General features: G+C 41.8%; 1 protein-coding gene across 1 annotated transcript in view; it reads right to left on the bottom strand.

Moving 5' to 3' along the window:
* Nucleotides 1-22,270, bottom strand: part of ttn.2 (titin, tandem duplicate 2) — a 224,101-nt gene that overhangs the window by 96,103 nt on the left and 105,728 nt on the right. Inside the window, exons 97-125 of the mRNA XM_084022030.1 lie at nucleotides 21,402-21,541; nucleotides 21,179-21,305; nucleotides 19,888-20,154; nucleotides 19,507-19,773; nucleotides 19,015-19,278; nucleotides 17,860-17,999; nucleotides 17,567-17,693; nucleotides 17,088-17,354; nucleotides 16,685-16,951; nucleotides 16,310-16,576; nucleotides 14,385-14,524; nucleotides 13,224-13,350; nucleotides 11,690-11,832; nucleotides 8,801-8,924; nucleotides 8,307-8,573; nucleotides 7,698-7,795; nucleotides 7,450-7,618; nucleotides 6,766-7,035; nucleotides 5,378-5,644; nucleotides 4,199-4,477; nucleotides 3,547-3,955; nucleotides 3,290-3,414; nucleotides 2,932-3,198; nucleotides 1,977-2,246; nucleotides 1,570-1,869; nucleotides 1,192-1,494; nucleotides 921-1,108; nucleotides 611-725; nucleotides 63-350 (exon numbers count right to left, since the gene is read on the bottom strand). Of these exons, the coding sequence (XP_083878156.1) occupies nucleotides 63-350; nucleotides 611-725; nucleotides 921-1,108; nucleotides 1,192-1,494; nucleotides 1,570-1,869; nucleotides 1,977-2,246; nucleotides 2,932-3,198; nucleotides 3,290-3,414; nucleotides 3,547-3,955; nucleotides 4,199-4,477; nucleotides 5,378-5,644; nucleotides 6,766-7,035; nucleotides 7,450-7,618; nucleotides 7,698-7,795; nucleotides 8,307-8,573; nucleotides 8,801-8,924; nucleotides 11,690-11,832; nucleotides 13,224-13,350; nucleotides 14,385-14,524; nucleotides 16,310-16,576; nucleotides 16,685-16,951; nucleotides 17,088-17,354; nucleotides 17,567-17,693; nucleotides 17,860-17,999; nucleotides 19,015-19,278; nucleotides 19,507-19,773; nucleotides 19,888-20,154; nucleotides 21,179-21,305; nucleotides 21,402-21,541 (6,282 nt within the window). The remainder of the gene's footprint in view (nucleotides 1-62; nucleotides 351-610; nucleotides 726-920; nucleotides 1,109-1,191; nucleotides 1,495-1,569; nucleotides 1,870-1,976; nucleotides 2,247-2,931; nucleotides 3,199-3,289; nucleotides 3,415-3,546; nucleotides 3,956-4,198; nucleotides 4,478-5,377; nucleotides 5,645-6,765; nucleotides 7,036-7,449; nucleotides 7,619-7,697; nucleotides 7,796-8,306; nucleotides 8,574-8,800; nucleotides 8,925-11,689; nucleotides 11,833-13,223; nucleotides 13,351-14,384; nucleotides 14,525-16,309; nucleotides 16,577-16,684; nucleotides 16,952-17,087; nucleotides 17,355-17,566; nucleotides 17,694-17,859; nucleotides 18,000-19,014; nucleotides 19,279-19,506; nucleotides 19,774-19,887; nucleotides 20,155-21,178; nucleotides 21,306-21,401; nucleotides 21,542-22,270) is intronic.

Genomic DNA, 22,270 nt, shown 5'->3' with positions numbered 1-22,270 from the left:
TATGTTAGTAATGACAAACTGCTTCAGATCAACTGAAAGGAAACCAGATTTTGGTGGCGTACCAATAACGTTGACTTCAATCTCTCCAGTGACAGATGTGACGTTGTTTTCCAGCTGCAGGGTGTAGGTGCCTCTGTCTGGGCGGACGCTTGGCATGATGATCAGTTCTGTGAACATTGACTTGGTCGTCAGGCTGATGCGTTCGTCTGCCGTGCTCAGCTCCTTCTCTCCAAAGGCCCACTTGGCCTTGGGGGTCGGGTATCCAGTGATGGGGACTCTAATGGTGAGAGGCTGAGGGACGATCACCTCCAGGCCATCTTTGAAAGCGCTTAGGTCGAAGGTTGGACCGACTGCAGAGGAAAGAGAGAGGCAGAAATTGTTAAATCTGCTTTCACTAAATTTCTATTTATTTCCAATTTCTATGGATTTCCAGCCTCATCTATCTGCAGTTATAGGTTTGCTTCTTCTCCCAAAGAACAAGAGTTGTATGTATTACATTTTGGTACCATTCACACAATTTCCCTGAGAAAGTTAATGTTTCCTATTTAATAATAAATATTATATTACTATAATTTCTATAATAAAAAAGAGTAAAACCATTGTGTCTCACCATGTGTGTCGTCTGCCAGCAGAGGTCCGATGATATTGGACGGGTCAGAGACCCCGGCTGCGTTTTCAGCAAACACTTTGTAGTTGTACTTGGTTCCGAATTTCAGACCAGATACCTGAAATTAAAAGTTACAGTGCTCAAATAAAATAAAGGTCAACCTGAAGACACTATATACTTAATGTAAAGTAGCCATGAGAAGAATAACTGTGAAGTCAACAGCTGGAGGACTTTTACTGTGAATCAGCAGCTGTAGGACTTTTACTTTGAAGTCCAGAGGAGGTTCCGGCGCAGCAGCAGAGCGGTTTCCTACCTTGTAGACGAGGTCTGGGCAGAGGCGAGCGTTGCAGCGGAGCCACTTGTCAGTTCCTTCCTCGCAGCGCTCGATGATATAGCCGGTGATCATGCTGCCTCCGTTCTTCAGAGGAGTTTCCCAGCTGAGCTGCACTGAGCTCTTGTTCTGGTCCTGCCAGACCAGGTTCTGAGGGGGACTTGGAGGCTCTGCAGGGCAAGAAAGAGCATTCTGGGTTAATTCATGTTCAAGCTTCTTAGCGGACTGTAAAGCGAGATGAGTTCCAACTTGCCGATGGGATCCATGATCTTGATGGGCTGTGAGGCGGCGCTGGGCTTCCCCTCGCCAGCTTTGTTCTGAGCTTTGACTCTGAAGATGTACTCTTTGTTCTCGATGACATCGTTAATGATGCCGCTAAGCTCGTCAGCTTTGGTCACCTGGACAGGCGACCACTTTACTGATGTCCTGTCACGCAGCTCTATGATGTAAGAGTTGATCGGGGAGCCTCCGTTGGACTCAGGCGGCTCCCAAGAGACAGTGCAGCCGAACTTGGTGACATTTCCAACGATCACGTTCAGGGGAGCATCAGGAACATCTAAGAATCAATGGATGCTTTATCAGTTCCCATGATGATGATCCAAATGACCAACAAAAATCAGATGGTTCTTACCAAACTTGTTCTTTGGCTGTACAGGTTTGTCGGTCTCCACATTGGGTCCGCAGCCAACGCGGTTTCGGGCACAGACTCTGAACAGGTACATGGAGTCCTTCTGGAGGCCAGTCACTGTGTACTCTGGACTCTCTGCATGGTCTGTGGCCAGTGTCCAGGTCTTACGCTTCACGTCGCGTCTCTCCACCACGTAGGCGATTACCTTGCTGCCACCATCGCTCTCAGGCTCCTCCCAGGCCAAGCTGACCTCGCCATCAGCGGTGTCCATCACCTGAAAGTTCTTCACGGGTCCAGGGACATCTAGCAGACACAATACAGGGGTAATGTTAGATTTACTGGGGAAAAAAATGCATGATGGTTCTTGGTTAGGAAGTTGGTATGGAAGCAGGGCCATGGTAAGTACTCACCGATGACCACCAGGTTGATAAAGGCTTCTCCTTGCCCATGTTTGTTCTTGATGACGACCTTGTAGCGACCCTCGCTGGACTTCGTGGGGTCCTTCAGCCGGTACTCTGTGTGGTCAACCGCTGTGTAGACGTTGTCTTTGGGCAGACTCTGGTTGTCGTACAGCCAGTCAGCCTCAGCCTGGGGGTAGGCGCTGTAGGGGACCACCATGGCGATGGGCTTCCTGGCGTCCGTGATGTAGCTCTGGTCTGTGGTCTTTATCTGAGGCACAGCTGCAGGAGGAAAGAGCGAGGAGACGGCCTTAGAGAGACGCTACAATCATACAGAGCATTTCTCTCTCGGAGATCAATCAATCAGAAAATTATGAAATCTGGGGAATCAGCGTTATTGAAGTATTATCTGAGAGGAATTTAGCAGCTGGCTAGTTAACTAGCTAGCATGCTAAATCCATGCTACAATCCATGAATATTATTTTATGATATTTTTCTATGCTCCCTAGCACTGATGCTAATCATGAATGCTAATCACTAGCAAGCTGACTACTGTTATGATTATGGTTAGGTAAGTGCTGTTATACAGGCAAAATACAGTTTTAACCCTTTACTCATATTTTTGAACTTGAGTTTACATGCAAGGCTGGATATGTGTGTGCTAGCTATTAGCATAAGCATAAGTGATTCACAGGGTAATTGAACGGGATATGTTGATGATAAAACTTTTCATCAAACTACTTTTTAGTAGCTTAGATAAAAAGCTCTAATACCCAGATACGGTAGTTTTCAGCTGAAAAAAGGTTTGGGGGATTTGATCAATTGATCAACCCTTAATTTAGACCCTGAGCCAGGATTCATTCTTTAATACTAGAGTCCAGTTCACATTCAGATCCGTTATTGGACTACAACTGGTCTTAAAGCTACTGTCCCCCACAGTGACGAGACGGCGTTTTGATGCTCTTACCTGCCAGCTCCAGCTTGGCTCTGGCGTCCTTGTCTTTGGCCACAATCCTGTACTCTCCCTGGTCTCTGGGCCGGATTTCACAGACCTGCAGTCTGTGGATTTTACCCTCGCTCATCATCTGGTACTTGTCTCCCTGGACGACTGTCATGTTGTTCCTCATCCACTTCACCTCCACTCGGTCCTTGTTGAGCTCCACCTCGAACACAATGTCCGAGCCCGGTGGTTCAAAGGCGTCCTGAGGAGGTCTGACGATCTCCACCGGGGTCTCTGCAGGACAGAAGGACATTCACTCAGGGGGTCAACCAGAGCAGGAACAAAACAGGAAGAGGTTTATACTGTAAAGTGTGAAGAACCGCACCGTCAACGAAGAGCCTGGCCCTGGATTTCTTGTCATCCACACCACAGGCGTATTCACACTCATCATCAGGTCTGCACTCCTTGATACGCAACGTGCAAATCTTTCCTTCTTTTTCAAATGTGTATCTGGGAAAATAAAACCTAAGTTACCTAAAAGATAGCTTCATTCATTCGATGGCAAACTGATGTAGGCTGCAAACATGAAACAAAAGTGAAGTTCTGAGTCTGGTGCATCAATATGAGTTCATAAAGTGGTACCTGGGTCCTTCTCTAATCTCACGTCCGTTTCTGTACCACTTGGCGTCGGCTTTCTCTTTGGTGAGCTTGCATGTGAACTCTGCATCCTGGAACTCAGTGATGGTCTGGTCCTTCAGATGCATGCTGAAGTCTGTGGGGGCCTCGCTGATGATCAGCTCGCCAGTGGACTTCTGGTCTCCGGCCACAACAGTGTATTCGCCCTCGTCGGCCAGCGTGCAATCTTTGATGGTCAGTGTGTGCTTGTCTTTGTCCACTCGGTAGACGAGGCGTTTGTTAAGGGAGATCTCCTCACCTGCCTTCATCCACTTCAGAGTGGCGTTGGGCCTGTTAACCTTACAGGAGAAGCTGATTGTTTTCTTCTCCTGAGTGTCGATGTCCTCAAGAGGAACCACGATCTTTAGACTCTCCTCTGAACAGGAAACACACCATCATGTGTTAATGAACCCGTATTATGGAGCAGAATGGACATTTTCATTCTCTAGGCTAACAAGGGGAGTTTGTTTTGGTAATCTGACACTGACAATTAAAATGTTGTGCTACTCAGCTTCCTACCAGTCAGTACATGGAGAATGACTGAAAGGGTAACAGTTTTGAAAACAATAATACAAACAGAATAAATTGTGCATTCAGAATGTTACTGTGCATCGCTGACCTTTGACAGTTAGGTTGCAGGAGCTCTTGGCATGTTCCCCTCTCTGATTTGTCAAGTTAATGCTGTAGCTGGACTCGTCTCCTTTCTGGGCATCTCGGATCCTCAGGGAGAACACGTTGTCTCTCTGGACCATCATGTACTTGCTGCTCTCAAACACTGTTTCCTCCTCCTTCAGCCACTTGGCTTTAGCTCCTTCTGTGTTCACTTCACAGTTCAGGACCACTTCCTGTCCTTCCTTGGCCTCCGTGTCCCTCAGTGGTGTGATGATCTTCAGTTTCTCTGCAGGAAACAAACAGCAGAGATATTTCAGCTGTTAGATTACTGCTAGAGGAGCTCAAGCTCAGGAAATGTATTTGGTAAAAGCTAAACTTAAACTACAATATGAAGCCATTTCCACATTTTTATGATTTCAATTTCTTTGGTGAATATGTTGATGTTCAAGTGAAGTTATTAAAATAAAAATTAGTTAGCAAGAAAGAAAAACATGGAACTTATGTTAGACCAAATGACCGAACCAAAATGAATTGTTTTTCATTAAATTATGTTCTGTGGAAAAACTGTATGTTGAAAATGATCTTAAATTAAACTTAAATAGAAAAATATGATCCATAATAAATAAATGACATGTAAACTATATTTATTTCTAAATGATGAAGAGTTTCTTTAAGGTTCAATTATTGTTTTTTTAATAATAATATAATTAAATGGACCAGCATTTAATGTTTCGATCAGGGCTAAAAATGAAAAATATATAAAAGAAGTGAATAAAATATTAAGCAATAAGTGAAAATAAACTGAAGATAGAACGTGAACTAACTAAATAAAATAATTGAGAAAAAGTATTTAATTTAAATGTTTTAATGCAATAAGATGTATTTGTTTGAATACATTTGAAGGAATGTTACATTCAATCAGCGTTTTACTTTTAAGGTACCTTTAGCGCACAAACATTCAGTGATACCAAGAAGACATTTCTGTTTCTATAAAGTAATCTTGATAATGTATTATTATTTATTTATCACAACAGAGGCGGTTGTACAAAAGTAGTAGTGAAAATAAACAATCAACAATAAAGCATATGAGTAAGGTGCAAAATCCAAATGTAAACAATCCCAGAACCAGTACGATGCAGGTCAAATATATCTCGCAATCCCTCTACTCTGAGTGGGTCGGGCTTACCAAGCACAGTGAGGTCGGCGCTGGCTCTCGTCGGTCCGATCATGACCACGTATCCGCCCTCGTCTTTCAGCTCACAGATGTTGATGACCAGCGAGCGTCTCTTGCCATCGCTGACCATCTGGTATTTGTCTCCCGCCTCCAGCTCAGTGTCGTGTCTCAGCCATTTGACGTCGTAGGTTTCCTTGGAGACGGAGCAGGTAAACTCCGCCTTCTCCCCCTCCAACACTTCCTGGCTGTGAGGTCTGGAGATAAACTCGGCGGCCAGTTCTGGAATACAGGAAGCACCACAAAAGCTCAGAGGTCAGCAGGTTTAATGAAGCGATCATAACGTAACTAGGGAAGCACTGAGAGGCCAGCAAGAAAAAAAAATCTGATCTAAATCTCCTGTGTTTACAATTCAAGAACAGCTGGTACGAATTCATTTATTTTTTAAGCTACTATTTTGACCTGTGAGAAGAAGAAAAATGTGTCAGGTGATTTTTGTTGTTGTGTGATTCATTTTGTTATTGTTGATATACTCAATTTGGCCACAAGAGCAGAAGTTCACCACAACTCCAAGTTCTAAAGAGGACTACAATCATTCATGCTTTCTTCCAGCTCACATTTTTGAAACATTTACAGGTAAAATGGACCTTTAGTAAATCTCATATGGTATAGTGTGTGTTTCCCACTTTTGTCGGTTCAGTCCGTTTTGTGTCCTAAGTCCGTTTCTCAATTTCCCTTCCGCTTGTTGTTCTTCTAGTCTCAGGTCATGTGTAATTATTTCTCTTATGTAAATATCATCTACTATATTAATCTATTTTTCTTTCCATTTGTATTGTCATATACTTTTTTCATTCAACAGTATGTAACCAGGTATATATCTTGTTCATGGTACTTTATCCAAGTCATTTTAATTATACTAAAGAAAATCCACAATCAACTCACAACAACCTCAAGAAAGTTGAATACATTTTCCAGAAACACAGATTATTTCCAGAATATTTGCGTCGACTTTTTCTAATAAACTGAGTATATACTGTTTGTCATTCATTTTTATATTATTCCTTTGTATGAATTAGTCATACCTGGGATGACACATTTGTTTCTTACAGTCTTCTCTTACTGTAGAATTTCAGTGCCCAGCAGTTATTTTCTTATTCACGCGCGTTTAAATTCTTCATCACCTGGCAGCTTTTCAGCGACGAGCTGAGTTTTTATTTTCATAAATTAACACACAATATATCAACCAAATCAAAACTCAAAAAATTAAACCGTTTGTACGGACATTGCAGCTCTTTATCTCTGTTCAAAAGTGAATACTACACTGTTTGTTGCTAATTATTATTAGAAGCTTCAGAGCACATTGAGGAAATATCAGAACCTGAATCACCATCTTCCTTGGTTACCGTTAATCTTGAGATTCCCGGAGGTCTTGATGCTGGGACTCAGTCTGCAGTTGTACTCTCCGGCGTCAGTCATCTTCAGGTCCTGGATCAGGAGGATCCTCCTTTTCCCGTCCACTATCTGGTCATAGCGGCCTCCCTCCGGCAGCTCCTCGTCTCCTTTGTACCAGGTGACATCAGCGCTGGGTTTGGACACCTCACAGATCAGCTTCACGCTGTCTGTCTCTGTGCCCTCCACGTTGGAGAGGTTCTTGATGAACCTCGCCTCCTCCTCTGCAACGAAACGAAAAATTCGTAAAAAAATTCGTAAAAAAATTCGTATAAAATTGCTGTTATAACCTTTAATGTATCTGTTATAAGCTTTCAGGTCTCCTTTATAACCTTTAACATCTCTGTAATAACCTTTCAGGTCTCATTTATAACCTTAATCATCTCCTTTATAACCTTTAACATCTCCGTTATAACTTTTGACATTTCCTTTATAACCTTTAACTTCTCTGTTATAACTATTAACATCTCCTTTATAACCTGTAACGTCTCTTTTCTAACCTTTCAGGTCTCCTTTATAACGGAAAAAAAGAATAAAGAATAAAAGAAACAAAGTCAAATGATTGTCCACGATGGCCTTTCTGTTCCTAGAAACAACATTTAAAGTGTCTTCATCATGTTAACCTTCAATGTTCTTACCGACGACTGTGAGAACACCAGAAGACTTGGAGGTCTTTGCGTCACATTCATATTCAGCCTCGTCATCAAACACCGACTTGTGGACAATGAGGATGTGTTGACAACCTTGAGCGATAATTTCATACTTCTTCCCCTTTCTGACTTCACTTCCATCTTTAAACCAGCGGACCTGCAGCCAGATGGCAAGGTTAAAAAAATCCCTTAAATGTGACCTTAATTCATAGTCTAGACTAAGCAGATGAGCTCACCTTAACGTTCTCTCTGGAAACTTCACATTCAAACCTGGCAGATTCCTTTTCTTTGACCTCGACATCATGAAGTGGCTTCAAGAACTCAATATGTGGAGCTGTGGACACACAGGCAGATTATTGATTATCAATATTCATAAAAAATCCTGAGATCTAATGAGACAGAGGAGCTTCTTTAAGTCATATTCCATCTCTTTGAAAGGGTTTTTTATGAGCATTCCTGAACTTCCTTTAAATCTAACAAAAGCTTTCTTAATTAACTTTAATTAAGGGTTCTTTTACTTTCACTTTATATTTCTTAACATCTCATGAGTGATTTCTGTTTTAGGGTCCCTTAACTCCAACTGCAGCAGGTTCCTTAACTCAAATGAGGGATTTCTAATCTGTGTTTTAGGGGTCCCTTAACTCCAACTACAGCGGGGTCCTTAACTCAAATGAGGGGTCTCTTGTGGAGAATACCCTAACTTTTAAAGGAAGTTCCCTGACTGTTTGGACGGATCCCTTATCTTTTTATCAGGGGTTTTCCTGAAGTCTTATACAGGGTAGCTAACAAGAGGGTAGTTAAGGGGCTCTGAGAGTACCAAGAGGGCTCCTTATCTCTCTACTCACGTTCAACATTAAGGAAGCAGGAGGTTTTGAAGTCTTTGGCATCACAAGCGTATGTCTTCGAGTCGTCCAGCATGCAGTCGTGGATGATCAGCGTCCTCTTGCAGCCGTCGACCATCATCTCATACTTCTTGGTCTTTCTGATTTCCTGTCCGTCCCTGAACCATCGTACCTCCGCGTTCTCTCTGGAAACTTCACACTCAAGGGTGGCGGTCGCTTCCTCCTCCACCGTCTGGTCCTCCAGAGGCTTCGTGAACTCCACCGGAGGCTCTGAACACACAAACACACAGGTCATAGTAGGACAGTCATTTCCTTTATGAAACCCAGTGCAGACGTTCCATTGGAAATCTGTCCTTTTAAAAATAAGTGTTTTGCAGCATTCCCTTATTGAAAAGTTTCAAGTGTGTTTCAGATGTTAGCAAGGTGATAAGTTAAACCACTGGAGTCCAGTAGAGTCAGTAGAGTCACCAGCGTCCAGTCGATTCAGTAGATCTTACCTTTGACAATGAGGTTGGCTTCAGTCTGGAAATCCTTGGCTGTGAGTTTAACTTGTCCGGCTTCATTCAGCTGGACGTCCCTCAGAGTCAGACTGTGGACTGTAGCGTCCGCCTTCAAGACCACCTGTTCATCAGAGTCAGTGGTTAGAGAGTTCAACCTGCCCTGAATACCATCTGCAGGTTCAACAGAGTCAATAAGTCAATTGAGCCGTTATTTCACAAAACTGTGTCTTCCAGGGCTTTCAGGATCAGTCCCATTCAGGGTTTTGTTGTCCATGAGTGTCTCATGTCCCTCTTCAGCGTCGGCTACACTAGTGAACCACAGACACTGTGATATTGAAACGACAGTCAGATAGGATTCCAGAAGTTACCTGGCAGGTGTACAGCCCCGTTGTGTCTTTGTCATCCCTGAGCTTTGTTTGTGAGGTTCAGAGCTGAACTGAGAGTGAACTTTTGATGTCTTGGTCTCCAGCGTCAGTCAGCTGATCCCTGACAGCTGCTTTCCTTCCCCCGATTTAAACACATGACCTCTGACCCTGAAGGCTGCTTTTACCTCCCAACCTGGTTGGATTTCACACTGAGGAACATGATTCCTTGGAGATAGTTTCTGCTACACACAGTTAAAAGTTGTTTTCTCATGTAAAACGCAGAATGTTGAGTTGGCTTCTGCTGACAGCTGCTTTATTGTTTTATTGGAGGTCAACAAAAGGTTCAAACGTTGTCAATGAAATTCAACTAACTGCTGTTTTGGAAGTTTGATTTACTGTCTAGCTGTCTTGATCTGAAATCCTGGAAAAGCTTCACTGTTTAGAATCTGCTTGGTTTCCTTTGTCAGATGATTCGTCTCATGGCGGCCATGTTGATGTTTGTCAGCAAAGAAAAACATTAAAGAAATCTTTGATGCAAATAGGAACAAAAACACAACAACAGTTTATGTGAACGCTGTGTCACATTAAAAACCTCCGTTAGACGTGCCTTATCTTCACGCTATCTTCACTTTATTCATTTTATCTTCATTTTATCTTCACTTTATATTCACATTATCTTCACTTTATATTCTTCACTTTGCCTTATTCACTTTATATTCACTTTATCTTCACTTTATATTCTTCACTTTATCTTATTCACTTTACCTTATTCACTTTATATTCACTTTATCTTCACTTTATATTCACTTTATCTTCACTTTATATTCACTTCATCTCATTCACTTTATCTTCACTTTATCCTCACTTTATCTTATTCACTTTACCTTATTCACTTTATCTTCACTTTATATTCACTTTATCTTCACTTTATATTCACTTTATCTTCACTTTACCTTATTCACTTTATCTTCACTTTATATTCACTTTATCTTCACTTTACTTTATTCACTTTATCTTCACTTTATATTAACTTTATATTCACTTTATCTTCACTTTATATTCACTTTATATTCACTTTACCTTCACTTTATCTTATTCACTTTATCTTCACTTTATATTCACTTTATCTTCACTTTATATTCACTTTATCTTCACTTTACCTTATTCACTTTATCTTCACTTTATATTCACTTTATCTTCACTTTACTTTATCTTCACTTTATCTTCACTTTATCTTCACTTTATATTCACTTTATCTTCACTTTACTTTACCTTCACTTTATCTTATTCACTTTATCTTCACTTTATATTCACTTTATATTCACCTTATCTTCACTTTATATTCACTTTATATTCACTTTACCTTCACTTTATCTTATTCACTTTATCTTCACTTTATATTCACTTTATCTTCACTTTATCTTATTCACTTTATCTTCACTTTATATTCACTTCATCTTCACTTTATATTCACTTTATCTTCACTTTATATTCACTTTATCTTCACTTTATATTCACTTTACCTTATTCACTTTATCTTCACTTTATATTCACTTTATCTTCACTTTATCTTCACTTTATATTCACTTTATCTTCACTTTATATTCACTTTATATTCACTTTACCTTATTCACTTTATCTTCACTTTATATTCACTTTATATTCACTTTATATTCACTTTATCTTATTCACTTTATCTTCACTTTATATTCACTTTATCTTCACTTTATCTTATTCACTTTATCTTCACTTTATCTTCACTTTATATTCACTTTATCTTATTCACTTTATCTTCACTTTATCTTCACTTTATCTTCACTTTATATTCACTTTATCTTCACTTTATCTTCACTTTATATTCACTTTACCTTATTCACTTTATATTAAATGTATCTTCACTATATTCTTCACTTTAGTTTCTTTTTATCTTTTCACTTTATCTTAACTTTATCTTTAAAGAGAGGAAGCAAATAAAAGCAAGACACCAAGGCGCAGCTTCATTGGAGACAACTTGACACGACATGACAGTCGATAAGCGTGTTGTAACATGCCATCAATCACACTTGCACAACCCATAGAGATCTGGTGTCCCTGAACGCCTCTGAGCTCTCAGGTTTCATCCGATAATCAAAGTAATGTGCACTACGAGTGGATTACTGAGTCACACCAAGCTGCCACTTCAGCGTGAAAACAGTAGAAACGTTACAGCTGTGGGTTTAAATGTGAAGCTGTCAAACTGCTCCTGTTGCCACCTGCCTTCATCACAACCTCCTGCAGCTGTTAAAAATAACCCTGAAGAAACGCTTGCAGGGCAGAAAAGCCCCCAGCCTGAGTTATCTCGAAACCTTCAGCAGCAAGGCCTTATATGAAGACGGGCTGGAGCATGAGCAGAAATCTAGTAACATTTAGTACAAACAGAGAGGAAGATCCAGGTCCTGGCTCTGGACCAGAGCCACCAGGAGGCCTGGATGTCAACAGGAAGTGAAGCAGCCTGACCAAGGTAGAAACAGTGAGGACTTACTCTGTCGCTTGGTTCCAGCTTCGTCCCCCCAAGGAACCACTCGACAGCGATGCCTTCGTACGACAGCTCACACTCGAAGGTGGCGGTTTCCCCCGCCGTCACTGTGGCGTCATTCAAAGGCCTCGCCAGGCCGATCACTCGGGCTTTGGATTGGGGAGAAGACATGATTAGTCCCCCCCCTCAAACAGGTCAATAGATCCCAAAGGTTCTGTAGAGACTAATCCTCAGTGATCCTGATCCTCATGGTGTGGTTGGCTGAAGGCCGGCCACTAGAAGCCCTCAGGACAACTGAACACAGACACCCTGGGACTTTGCATGGGGGGCCCAGCTCATTAGCATACGACCTGCAGTCACATGGATATGGCTGGCAGAAACCAGCCCCCCTGCCAATCACTGCAAACCTGCTCTAGATAAGGCATGTGCTTTCTAAAATAACCAAGGGCCCTGATTGGCTGAGAGCCCACGTCTGCCAAACCATTCAGAGGAAGTCAATCTGCTGCTGTCAATCAGCAATTTTCCTGGAAAAGGAGAATGTGGAGCTGTTGGCCGAGTTACCAAAGTCCCACGGCAGTTAACGCCACATGGAGGTTCGCCATCCCAAATTTGATGTTTGTCATTAGAAGCAGGAAGTTACGTTAACACTATTACAGCTGGTGTTTACTTCATCAGACTGACAGCTGTCACATGTGTTCACATACGGAGAGGCTATATGGGGAGGCACCAGAAGGGGCGGGGCTTAGCCTCCTAAAGCACAAACTGAGTTAAAGGCAGGTTTTATCATTTATCTGGAGCTGAAGCTTCAGTTTTCATCTCTGAGGAGGAACATTGAATATATGACGGCCATTGTAGGTATACAATACTTATAGGAGGAGGAGGAGGAGGAGGAGGAGGAGAGGTGGCAGAGCAGGAGGAGAGCAAGAGTGAAAATGGAGGAGGAGAGCAGGAGGAGGAGAGCAGGAGGAAGAGGAGGAGGAGAGCAGGAGGAGAGCAGGAGGAGGAGTGAAGGTCCTGAAAGACATGTATGCCTGTTTTCTTTCATATTTTTTCTCTTACATTTTGGACATTAAGCTCAGAATAGGCAAATCGCACACCGTCATTTAAATGTTAAATGTAATGCTAACAGGCACACAATAAACTCCTGTTTTACTGGAGATAGTAAATGTTTCTGCAGCTAACGCTGGTATCAGTTAAGACAGAACTGTCTTTATTGGGTCAAACCTGATGTCCTCCAGAAGCTCTTTGTTTTATACTCTGAAATATGAAATTCACCAATGTTGATTTTGATTGAAATGCAAAGTCGATCCACCACATTATTCTAACAAATAATGTATAATGTGTATAAATGTCGGTATTTTTACCTGCCTCTTTTTATTTACATTTTTTTATTTCGTTTTGTTTTTCCTTTTTCTGATGTGTTTGTAATAAAACTTGAAATTAATAAAAAATGTAGTGTTAGACGTGTCAATTTTCAATGAAACTAATGTCATAAAACAACTGAAAACAATAGTAAAATATTTGTTGTTGTTTCTGTCACCTTTGACCCTGAGCTGAGCTGCTGATTTGGCGTTTGCTGCTGAGAAGTCGACACTTCCTGCCATGTCCATTTTACAGTTGTAGATGGTCAACATGTGTCGGGGTCCTTCTTCCTTGATCTCCACATCCTGACAACAAGAATCCAACAGTCAAACGATCTGTTCATCTCAACTTCCTGGTTATAGGAAACATTTGAACAGAATGAGTGTGTTCATTAGAGTTTCACCGGTCCGGTTCGGTGTACGGGGAGATCACGTGTCAGTCGAGGTGGGAGGGGAGATGCCCACGCCGCGTCTTGTGTTTGTTTACATCGACGTTTTGAAGACGAGACGCGCCACTGGCGCATTTAATAAGCTGAGAATGTAGATCCGCTAATTGGTCATATGAGGCCGCTGTATCATCAACACGTATATGATGCACAGCAACTTCGCTTGTTGAAGAGTTGTGTAAATATGTGAGACTAGCAAGAGTTCACTTTCACGCGGTTTCATTGTTGTATTGAAGCCATGAGCTAATCGGATTTCTGGCACTTATTGAATACGTCACACGGCCGGCGGCACGCACTGCCACGGTTGTCACGGTTGTCACGGTTGTGGCGTTACCCCACAAAGCAAAGTTCTTCATAAACGGTGCAATCACAGCATATTTTTGACTCTCCTTTCTGTAATCATGCCAGAATCTTCTGTGTAAAAAGGCCTAATGTTTCACTTGGGAGGGGCTGCTGTGGCAGACACCTAGCGGTGTGCAACACCTAGCGGCTAAAGTCGGTATACTGGTCCAGACCACACCATTTTAAAAATGTTTGAACTGGCCCAAGCCTTGTGTCCACATAGCATCTTTCTGTTTTTCTTCCCAACCAACAGGGTGTGTATGAAACTGCCTCAATAAAAGATGCTGCACCACAGTCTTTTATCTTAACACTTCAGTCCTGATCTTTTTATGTTAGACAGACACCATGAGAACAAGGCCGCGTCTACATCGCCCACGTCCGTCAAGGTCTACGTTGGGTGCGTCCTTCACGCTGATTGGTGGTGATATGTTGTCAAAGAAACATTAAAAATATTTTCTTTGTGGATGAAATGCTGAGACGAATCCTCCCCCAAACCCACTAGGACACAGAACCTCCTTCGCCTTCCTACTTTAGTCTAGTATTTAGTCTTACTGGAGATGGGTGGAGCGTCTCTCCTTTCAGTTTCCAAGTGGCGTGAAGGTCCTCCTCTGAAATCTCCGTCTCAAACTTGGCCGTCTCGGTCTCAGTGACCTCCACACTGTACAGTGGACGGACAACCTTGATGTCTCGCTCTGCAGATGTTTAAAAAGAAGTTAGAGATGCTGGAGGAAATGTGTGAGAGAAACATCAGGAGAAAACAACAAATGAGGACATACAGTGAATCCATGTGGACATTGAATGAATCCATGAGGACATACAGTGAATCCATGAGGACATACAGTGAATACATGTGGACACTGAATGAATCCATGAGGACATACAGTGAATCCATGTGGACACTGAATGAATCCATGAGGACATACAGTAAATACATGAGGACAGACAGTGAAAACATGAGGACATACAGTAAAACATGAGGACATACAGTAAATACATGAGGACAGACAGTGAATCCATGAGGACATACAGTAAATACATAAGGACATACAGTGAATCCATGAGGACAGACAGTGAATACATGAGGACATACAGTAAAACATGAGGACATACAGTGAATCCATGAGGACAGACAGTGAATCCATGAGGACATACAGTGAATACATGAGGACATACAGTGAATCCATGAGGACAGACAGTGAATACATGAGGACATACAGTAAAACATGAGGACATACAGTGAATCCATGAGGACAGACAGTGAATCCATGTGGACAGACAGTGAATCCATGAGGACATACAGTGAATCCATGAGGACAGACAGTGAATACATGAGGACATACAGTGAATCCATGTGGACAGACAGTGAATACATGAGGACATACAGTGAATCCATGAGGACAGACAGTGAATACATGAGGACATACAGTAAAACATGAGGACATACAGTAAAACGTGAGGACATACAGTGAATACATGAGGACATACAGTGAATACATGAGGACATACAGTGAATCCATGAGGACAGACAGTGAATCCATGAGGACAGACAGTGAATACATGAGGACATACAGTGAATCCATGAGGACAGACAGTGAATACATGAGGACATACAGTGAATCCATGAGGACAGACAGTGAATCCATGTGGACAGACAGTGAATCCATGAGGAAAAGGCAATGAATACACGAGGACAGGCAGTTGACACTCTTATTTAGAGTGACTTACAGTTTTGCAAACGATGAAACCTATAAAACATGTGACCACTGTCAACAGGAACTTAAAAAATTAATATAAACTTTATAAAGGAACTTACAAATTACTTACAAAGTATCTTAACTGAATGTTTAATGTTTATGAGGACATCTAATAATTACTTTAATCAGGTCTGTCTTCTCGTAAGAAAGGATTCATATTTATCAGCTGTTAAAATGAACTTAACTGTATTATAGTTATTATAATCTAATGAGATATCCAGTTTACAAATGTTTATCAAATAGTTTATGTTAAAAATCACAAAAAAGCAAACTGCAAAATAATAAGAACTATATAAGTAATTATAGTTTTTAATAATTTTGTTATAAATTAGATGTATTCTAGATCTTCATTAATTGTAATTTTGCCCTGGAAAAGTTGTGGAAATTGCACCATTAATAATTTCTGTAAAGATAAATAGTCCTTATAAGATTAAAATAATAAAAATGTACATGCATATGACATGAATATTATATATTATGTATAAGAAAACTGATATGGACATCTGAGTGTAGAGACATTAACATATTCATGTCTCCATTATTTCTTCAGAGTTCATATAAGTGTTTCTATATACCATTGTTGTGTTTCCTTTGGACCTAGAAAAAACAGTGAGACAACAGGACACAGTGAGGAGAGAGGCAGGATTCTGGTGACCACCGGAAGGGGCGGGGCCAGTCCTGACTGGGTTCTGGGGTGCAGGACCACACTGCTGCAGGTATTACCTTCGATGTTCAGGTTGGCTGTGGTTTTGTCGGTGCCACAGTCACAGGTGTACGGCCCCATGTTGCTCTTCACAGCCTTCTTAATCACCAGCATGCGCTTCTTGCCGTCTGATTGGAAGAGAACGTTCTTGGAGGGGAAGATTTCATTCCCATCTTTGAACCATTTGACCTCACCGGAGGCCTGGCTCAGCTCGCAGGACAGAATCACCTCGTCTTTCTCGACGGCGGTGTAGTTCTGGAGCCTCACATTGAAGTACAGGTCGCCCTCTGCAGGAAGACACGTAACCAAACAACCGGTATAAAAGCACAGGATATTAGTAAGTCATCAACACTGAGGCCATGTCTTCGGTTTCACTTCAGACCTCAAATACTAACCGAGCACGGTGAGCATGGCCTCACAGCTCTTGCCCATCGCCTCCACTTTGATCATGGAGGTGTCATCGACGGTGACCTCTTTGAAGGCCAACGTGTGGACCTTCTTGTCCTCTGACATGTGCACTACCTTGCTCGGGTGCAGACGGATGTCGTTTTTGTACCAGACCACTGGAATCTTTTCATGAGAGAGTTCCACACTGAACTCTGCAGTTTCACGCTCCTTCACCGTCACATCTTTAATCGGCTTGATAAATTCGAGGCGGATACCTAACACACAAACATTTTATATATAGAGGGAGGTAAATCTGAAGTCGTAACACAGACTTCAAAACATACATGTTATAATGGTGATATTGTGTTCAAAAGGCCTAGAACACATCCCACCATTCCTGATTCCATTTACCTTTGATAATCAACTTCCCAGACGTCCTTTTATCTTCAGCCTCAAACATGTATTTTGCTTCGTCTTCATATCTGGCAGATTTTACAATAAGAGTGTGTCTCTTTCCCTCCACCAGGAGCTCAAACTTATCATCGCTTGACAAATCCTGAGGTCCCTTCAGCCAACGGAAGCTTTTGGGTTCTCTAGAAATTTCCAGCTCAAACTTCGCCTCATCCTTTTCGTACACATGGACATCAGCCAGCGGTGTAAGGAATGAGACTGGGAGCTCTGTTGGTTCAGACAGATGCAGTTATGATCAGGGCGAAGACGAGATCAGTTGTGTTTGGGTAGTCCGATAAGAAAACGAAAACGCTCACAAATACTTTCTATAAACTTTCTATAATATAACTTGCAATAAAACTGAAGAATGTTAAGATTCCTTTTCAAAGAAGTGAACCATGAGCAGAGTGCTGTGCTTGTTAAGAGGCGTGAAAGCTCACCCTTCACTTTCAGGTTAGCAGAACACTTGGCGTTGGCAGCAGTAAATATCACTTCGCCTGTTTGAGGCACTTTGCAGTTGTACAAGACCAGTGTGTGTTTAGGGCCGTCCTCCACAATCTCAACGTCCTGCAGTATTTCAGTCAAAACATGAGGACATTCCTGGTCAAGTTCAATCAGGTTTTATATGTCAAACTTTTCAATACCTATTGCTTGTCTGCGTTTAATAAAAATAAAAGTGAAGTGAACCACGAGTTGGAGAATATCTGCTAAGGTGTATTTTAAAGAGACATACGGCAGATGGACTGAGGACTTCTCCGTTTAGTTTCCATTGGCCGTGGACGTCATCCTCACTGAGCTCCACCTCAAATCGGGCAGTCTCTCCGTCAAACACCTCAACGCCGTACACTGGTCGAACCACCTTGATGTGGCGAGCTGACGTTTAAGTGAGGGGACAAAATTCTTACTGAAGACATTCAGACATGTAACAAACTTAATATTGATACACAAACACAGTACATACATATACAAATACTTAGACATGAACCATGAACAACCAAACAGCTCTCCGTGGTAGCTCTTATAGTGCTAATATAACTACTTTAGTGATAGAGCAATGATGGTCTGTGGGCCAGCAGAGATATTTGGTGCTGAAAGTAGACAACTACAGCACCAGGTCCTTTTATTTGGACTAGGGATGTCAATGGTTAACCAGCAATCAGGTAACCACAAGGACATTTTTGACCGGTTACACATGTCACTCTATAGGTCCATTTATGTACATACATTAAAACATTGAGCTGGTCAGACAGGATGCACCACGGCAATCTCCATGCCACCGAGCCCGACAGAGTTTAGGGACACATACATAAACACAAATGCTTTGTGCTTTACTTTTTTGGCTGACAAATGAACCGGTTAGTTAGCAGTAAAATGATGCCAGGCTATCTTTCAAAATTAACTGAAACCGACATCCCTAATTTAGAAAAACCATACCAAAAAGGAACATTTGGTTTTGTATGGATCTATGAGACTATTGGGGTGCCACCGTTCTTTGGAATGCACTAAGCACAATAAAGGGGATGGTTTCTTCAGAGGTGGATGGTTCTGGTACATGAACCATGAAAACCCTCAGAAGAAGTGTTTTCAAGAGCACACAAAGTGATAGATGAAAAGACAACTGACTGTGGCAGAACACTCATGGATGAATACACCAATGCTTACATGGGTGTTTCTACTATTTCCGGCAGAGCGGAGTAATGAGAACACCCGCATGTGCCCATGAGTGATGAAAGTAGTAATTAAGAGGTGATGAGAGGCGAAACGGTGCAAGTACAACCGAAAACTTGGTGGTGTGGCTCAATGTATGGTTAGAAGGTGGTGAAGGGGGAACTAAAGAGGTGTGTCAAGAAGGGGCAAGTTGCCTCAAAAACACATTCTTTGTCTTTACCTTCAATGTGAAGCATTGCTGTCGTCTTGTCGGTTCCACAATCACATACGTACTGTCCTTTGTCTTTGTCCCCAACTTTCTTGATGACGAGGGTTCTGCGTTTACCCTCAGCCTTAATGGCCACCATTTTAGAGGTCTTGATCTCGGCCTCGTTGTGGTACCACATGACATCAACGTCTTTGCTGAGCTCGCAATCTAGAACCACCTGGTCTTTCTCTACTGCAGTATAGTCCTGCAGCTTCACTGTGAAGTACGCATCTCCCTCTGGAAGGGGGAAATGTTTGGGTGACTCTCCATGGCACATAGACAACAGATATACAACATATACATATATGGACGCAAATTCTGACAACACAGAAAAACAAACACATAATGACGTTTTTGGTGGACCTACACAGACATGGACAAATAATACAAATAGCTGTGGGGATGAAGAAGACGATACAATGGAACAGGAGAGACAAAAAAGACAAGTGGCTGTTCTTGGTTTACCTATGACCGTCAGGTTGGCCATGGAAGGAATTCCTTTGGCCTCAGCCTTAATTTGGCAAGTGTCATCTAGAGTCACTTCCTTTATTTCTAGCACATGTTTCTTTCCGTCCACATGAGTAACCACCGTTCTGCTCAGATGAATCTTCACATCGTTTTTATACCAGGTGACTGGGATGTTTTCGTGAGAGAGTTCCAACTCAAAGCGAGCCGTTGTGCCTTCCTTCACAGTTTGGTCCTTTATTGGCAAGATAAATTTGAGCCTGATACCTGTTTTGTATTGTAGTAGAATGTTTTCATACCAGTTACTTTCAAAGAGGAGGAAACCAATTCAATAAATGGTATGGAATAATAAAGGTCCTGTAATGGTGGTCCAGCACTTACCCTCCACTGTAAGTCTAGCTGTTGAAGTTTTGCCCAAAACCGCAATCGTATATTCGTCCTCATCATCAAATTCACAGCAGTTTATGATGAGCATATGCTTCTTTCCATCATCGATGATGTCATACTTTTGGTCAGTAGTGATGACATCAGCATCTCTATACCACATGACCTTCGAGACATCCTTCGTGATGGTGCATTCAAACTTAGCCTGTTTCTTTTCAGGCACAGATATGTCCTTCAGTGGGACAACAAAGTCCATTTCGATTTCTGGGTTAAAAGGCAACATATTCACAATATATGAACAACAGGACAAAACACAACAAGAACAGAAAGTTTATAGCAGTGGTCAGTTTACCATGTGCACCCATTGTATGTAGCATTGTACCCATCTTTGGGTTCACATGTCTATGGAATTGTACCAAAGGGATACTGGGGGTATTTAGGCATTCAAACCCATGCCTTTCTTGTTGCAGACAAGGTTATGTCCTACTGATGGTACACACAGCTAGTCCCATCATATCCTACAAAAAACCTGTTGGAGACATCTTCAGGTTTTGCAGGCCACTGAAGCAAAATTAGGTCACTTTCCATTCCTGGGATTGTGAAAAAATGCAGTCTGCTTTGGAACATGGTGTTGAAAGAGTTGAAGGCCAAAGTGCTGTCAAGTCTCTCTGGCAACAAGGGATCTTCATGAAACATTGACCAAAGCTTTTGTCATGGGGAACAGTGGGTTCAGTCCATCATCTTGTCTAGTTGGCACCAATTTCTTACTTCAGTTTTATCAGGGTGGAAAAAATCTTCATTCTTCAGGCAATTCTTCTTTCTTCACCAGTCACTTTTGTCTAAATAAACTATCTGCTGTTTCATTTAATATTGATGAAACATTTACTGAGCTTCACAATCTTCTGCTGAATCTAAATGACTTCATGTCTGTTGGAGTTAGCCATTCATGAATATGGTGTTGGTTTAACTTATGAACTGGCCACTGTATGTAGCTTTAACATAAAACATTTAATCCCAGATGATATGGATAAATCGTAGAGGGACATCTCTACACACATTTTTACACATGTCGAATCTGACAGACAGGTTCACATTTTCCAGGGAACACAGGAAACCATTTCGACCATGGATACAGTTCATCAACACTATTAAATAAATAAAGATCTAAGGTCCACTCACGTGCCATGCTTTATTTTATCCCCACGGACCTTAGACATTTATTTTTACAGCTAATATCCTAAAATCATGATTTGCAATTGTGGTCTCAAATACCAGGAGTTCTTCTTACCTTTGACATTGAGCATTGCGCTGGTGATGGCGTTAAGAGCCTGGTAGGTCACTTCTCCGGCCTGATCCAACTGGCAATTTTTCAGAGTGAGTCTACGCACCCCAGCCTCCATTTGGATGTCGCACAACTGGTGAATACATTAACGTAGGTTTATATATAAAAAGTAATAAACATGACCATGCAAAAATAAAAATCCATGCATAAAGAGTAAGGTGACACATACCGGTGATCTGGTCAAAACCTCTCCTTTGAGCTTCCACTCTCCTGGAACATCCTCCTCAGAGATCTCTGTATCAAACATGGCATCTTCCTTCTCAACCACCTCAACACTGGCCAGCGGCTTCAGGATGTCAGCCTCCCGTTCTGAGAAAGAGGTATCAGTATTAGAGTCACACAGTCTACTGGCACAGGATACTGATAATAGAAAAGAACTATGATACCCTGCTGTTAAAAACAGTCCCCACAATAGTCTTACCGTGTGTAAGTGTGACAGTGTTTTAATAAGAGTTGGTGTGTGAAAGCTCTGCTAGAAGACTGAACAGATCCACAAGAGGACAGTTTGGAATTTGCAGCAATCAGGACATAAAGTCCAGCTCCAGGATTTAGCTAGCATAGATAACTAGGAGGATGGAGTCAAAACATGAAGTAAGAAGCAGATTAAATCCGGACAGGAAGCGCTCTAAGCTGGTTCTGGATCAGCAGAGCTCCATTCAGAAAACCAGGAAAACAACAATGCGGCTCTAATTAGCTACCAGATGTTCTGATAAAGTTAGACTCAGCATCTTTTCTGCTTTTCTGTCTGCTGTAATCCATCAACACATAATCCACCAGAGACCACATGATGGAGTCTGCTTTTAACAGGTTTCTGGGGACCCTGAAGTGGATTGAAAGGAAAAGGGTGATGTTCTCTTCACAAACACCACTTCAACTCAACCAGTGCTTTCTACAGTTACTGTGGGGTCTTCCTGCAGAACTTCATCTGGATTTATTATCATTTAGCAGGTTTTTGTTCTGGAAGCCTCTCTGTCTCCCTTCTGCAGTAGCACTCTCCACCTGAATTAGTACTGATGGGCCGGCAGGGCCGCTGTTTTA

This window comes from Eutrigla gurnardus, assembly GCF_963514095.1.
Source record: "Eutrigla gurnardus genome assembly, chromosome: 12".
NCBI lineage: Eukaryota > Metazoa > Chordata > Actinopteri > Perciformes > Triglidae > Eutrigla > Eutrigla gurnardus.
This window is presented reverse-complemented; position numbering and strand designations above follow the sequence as displayed.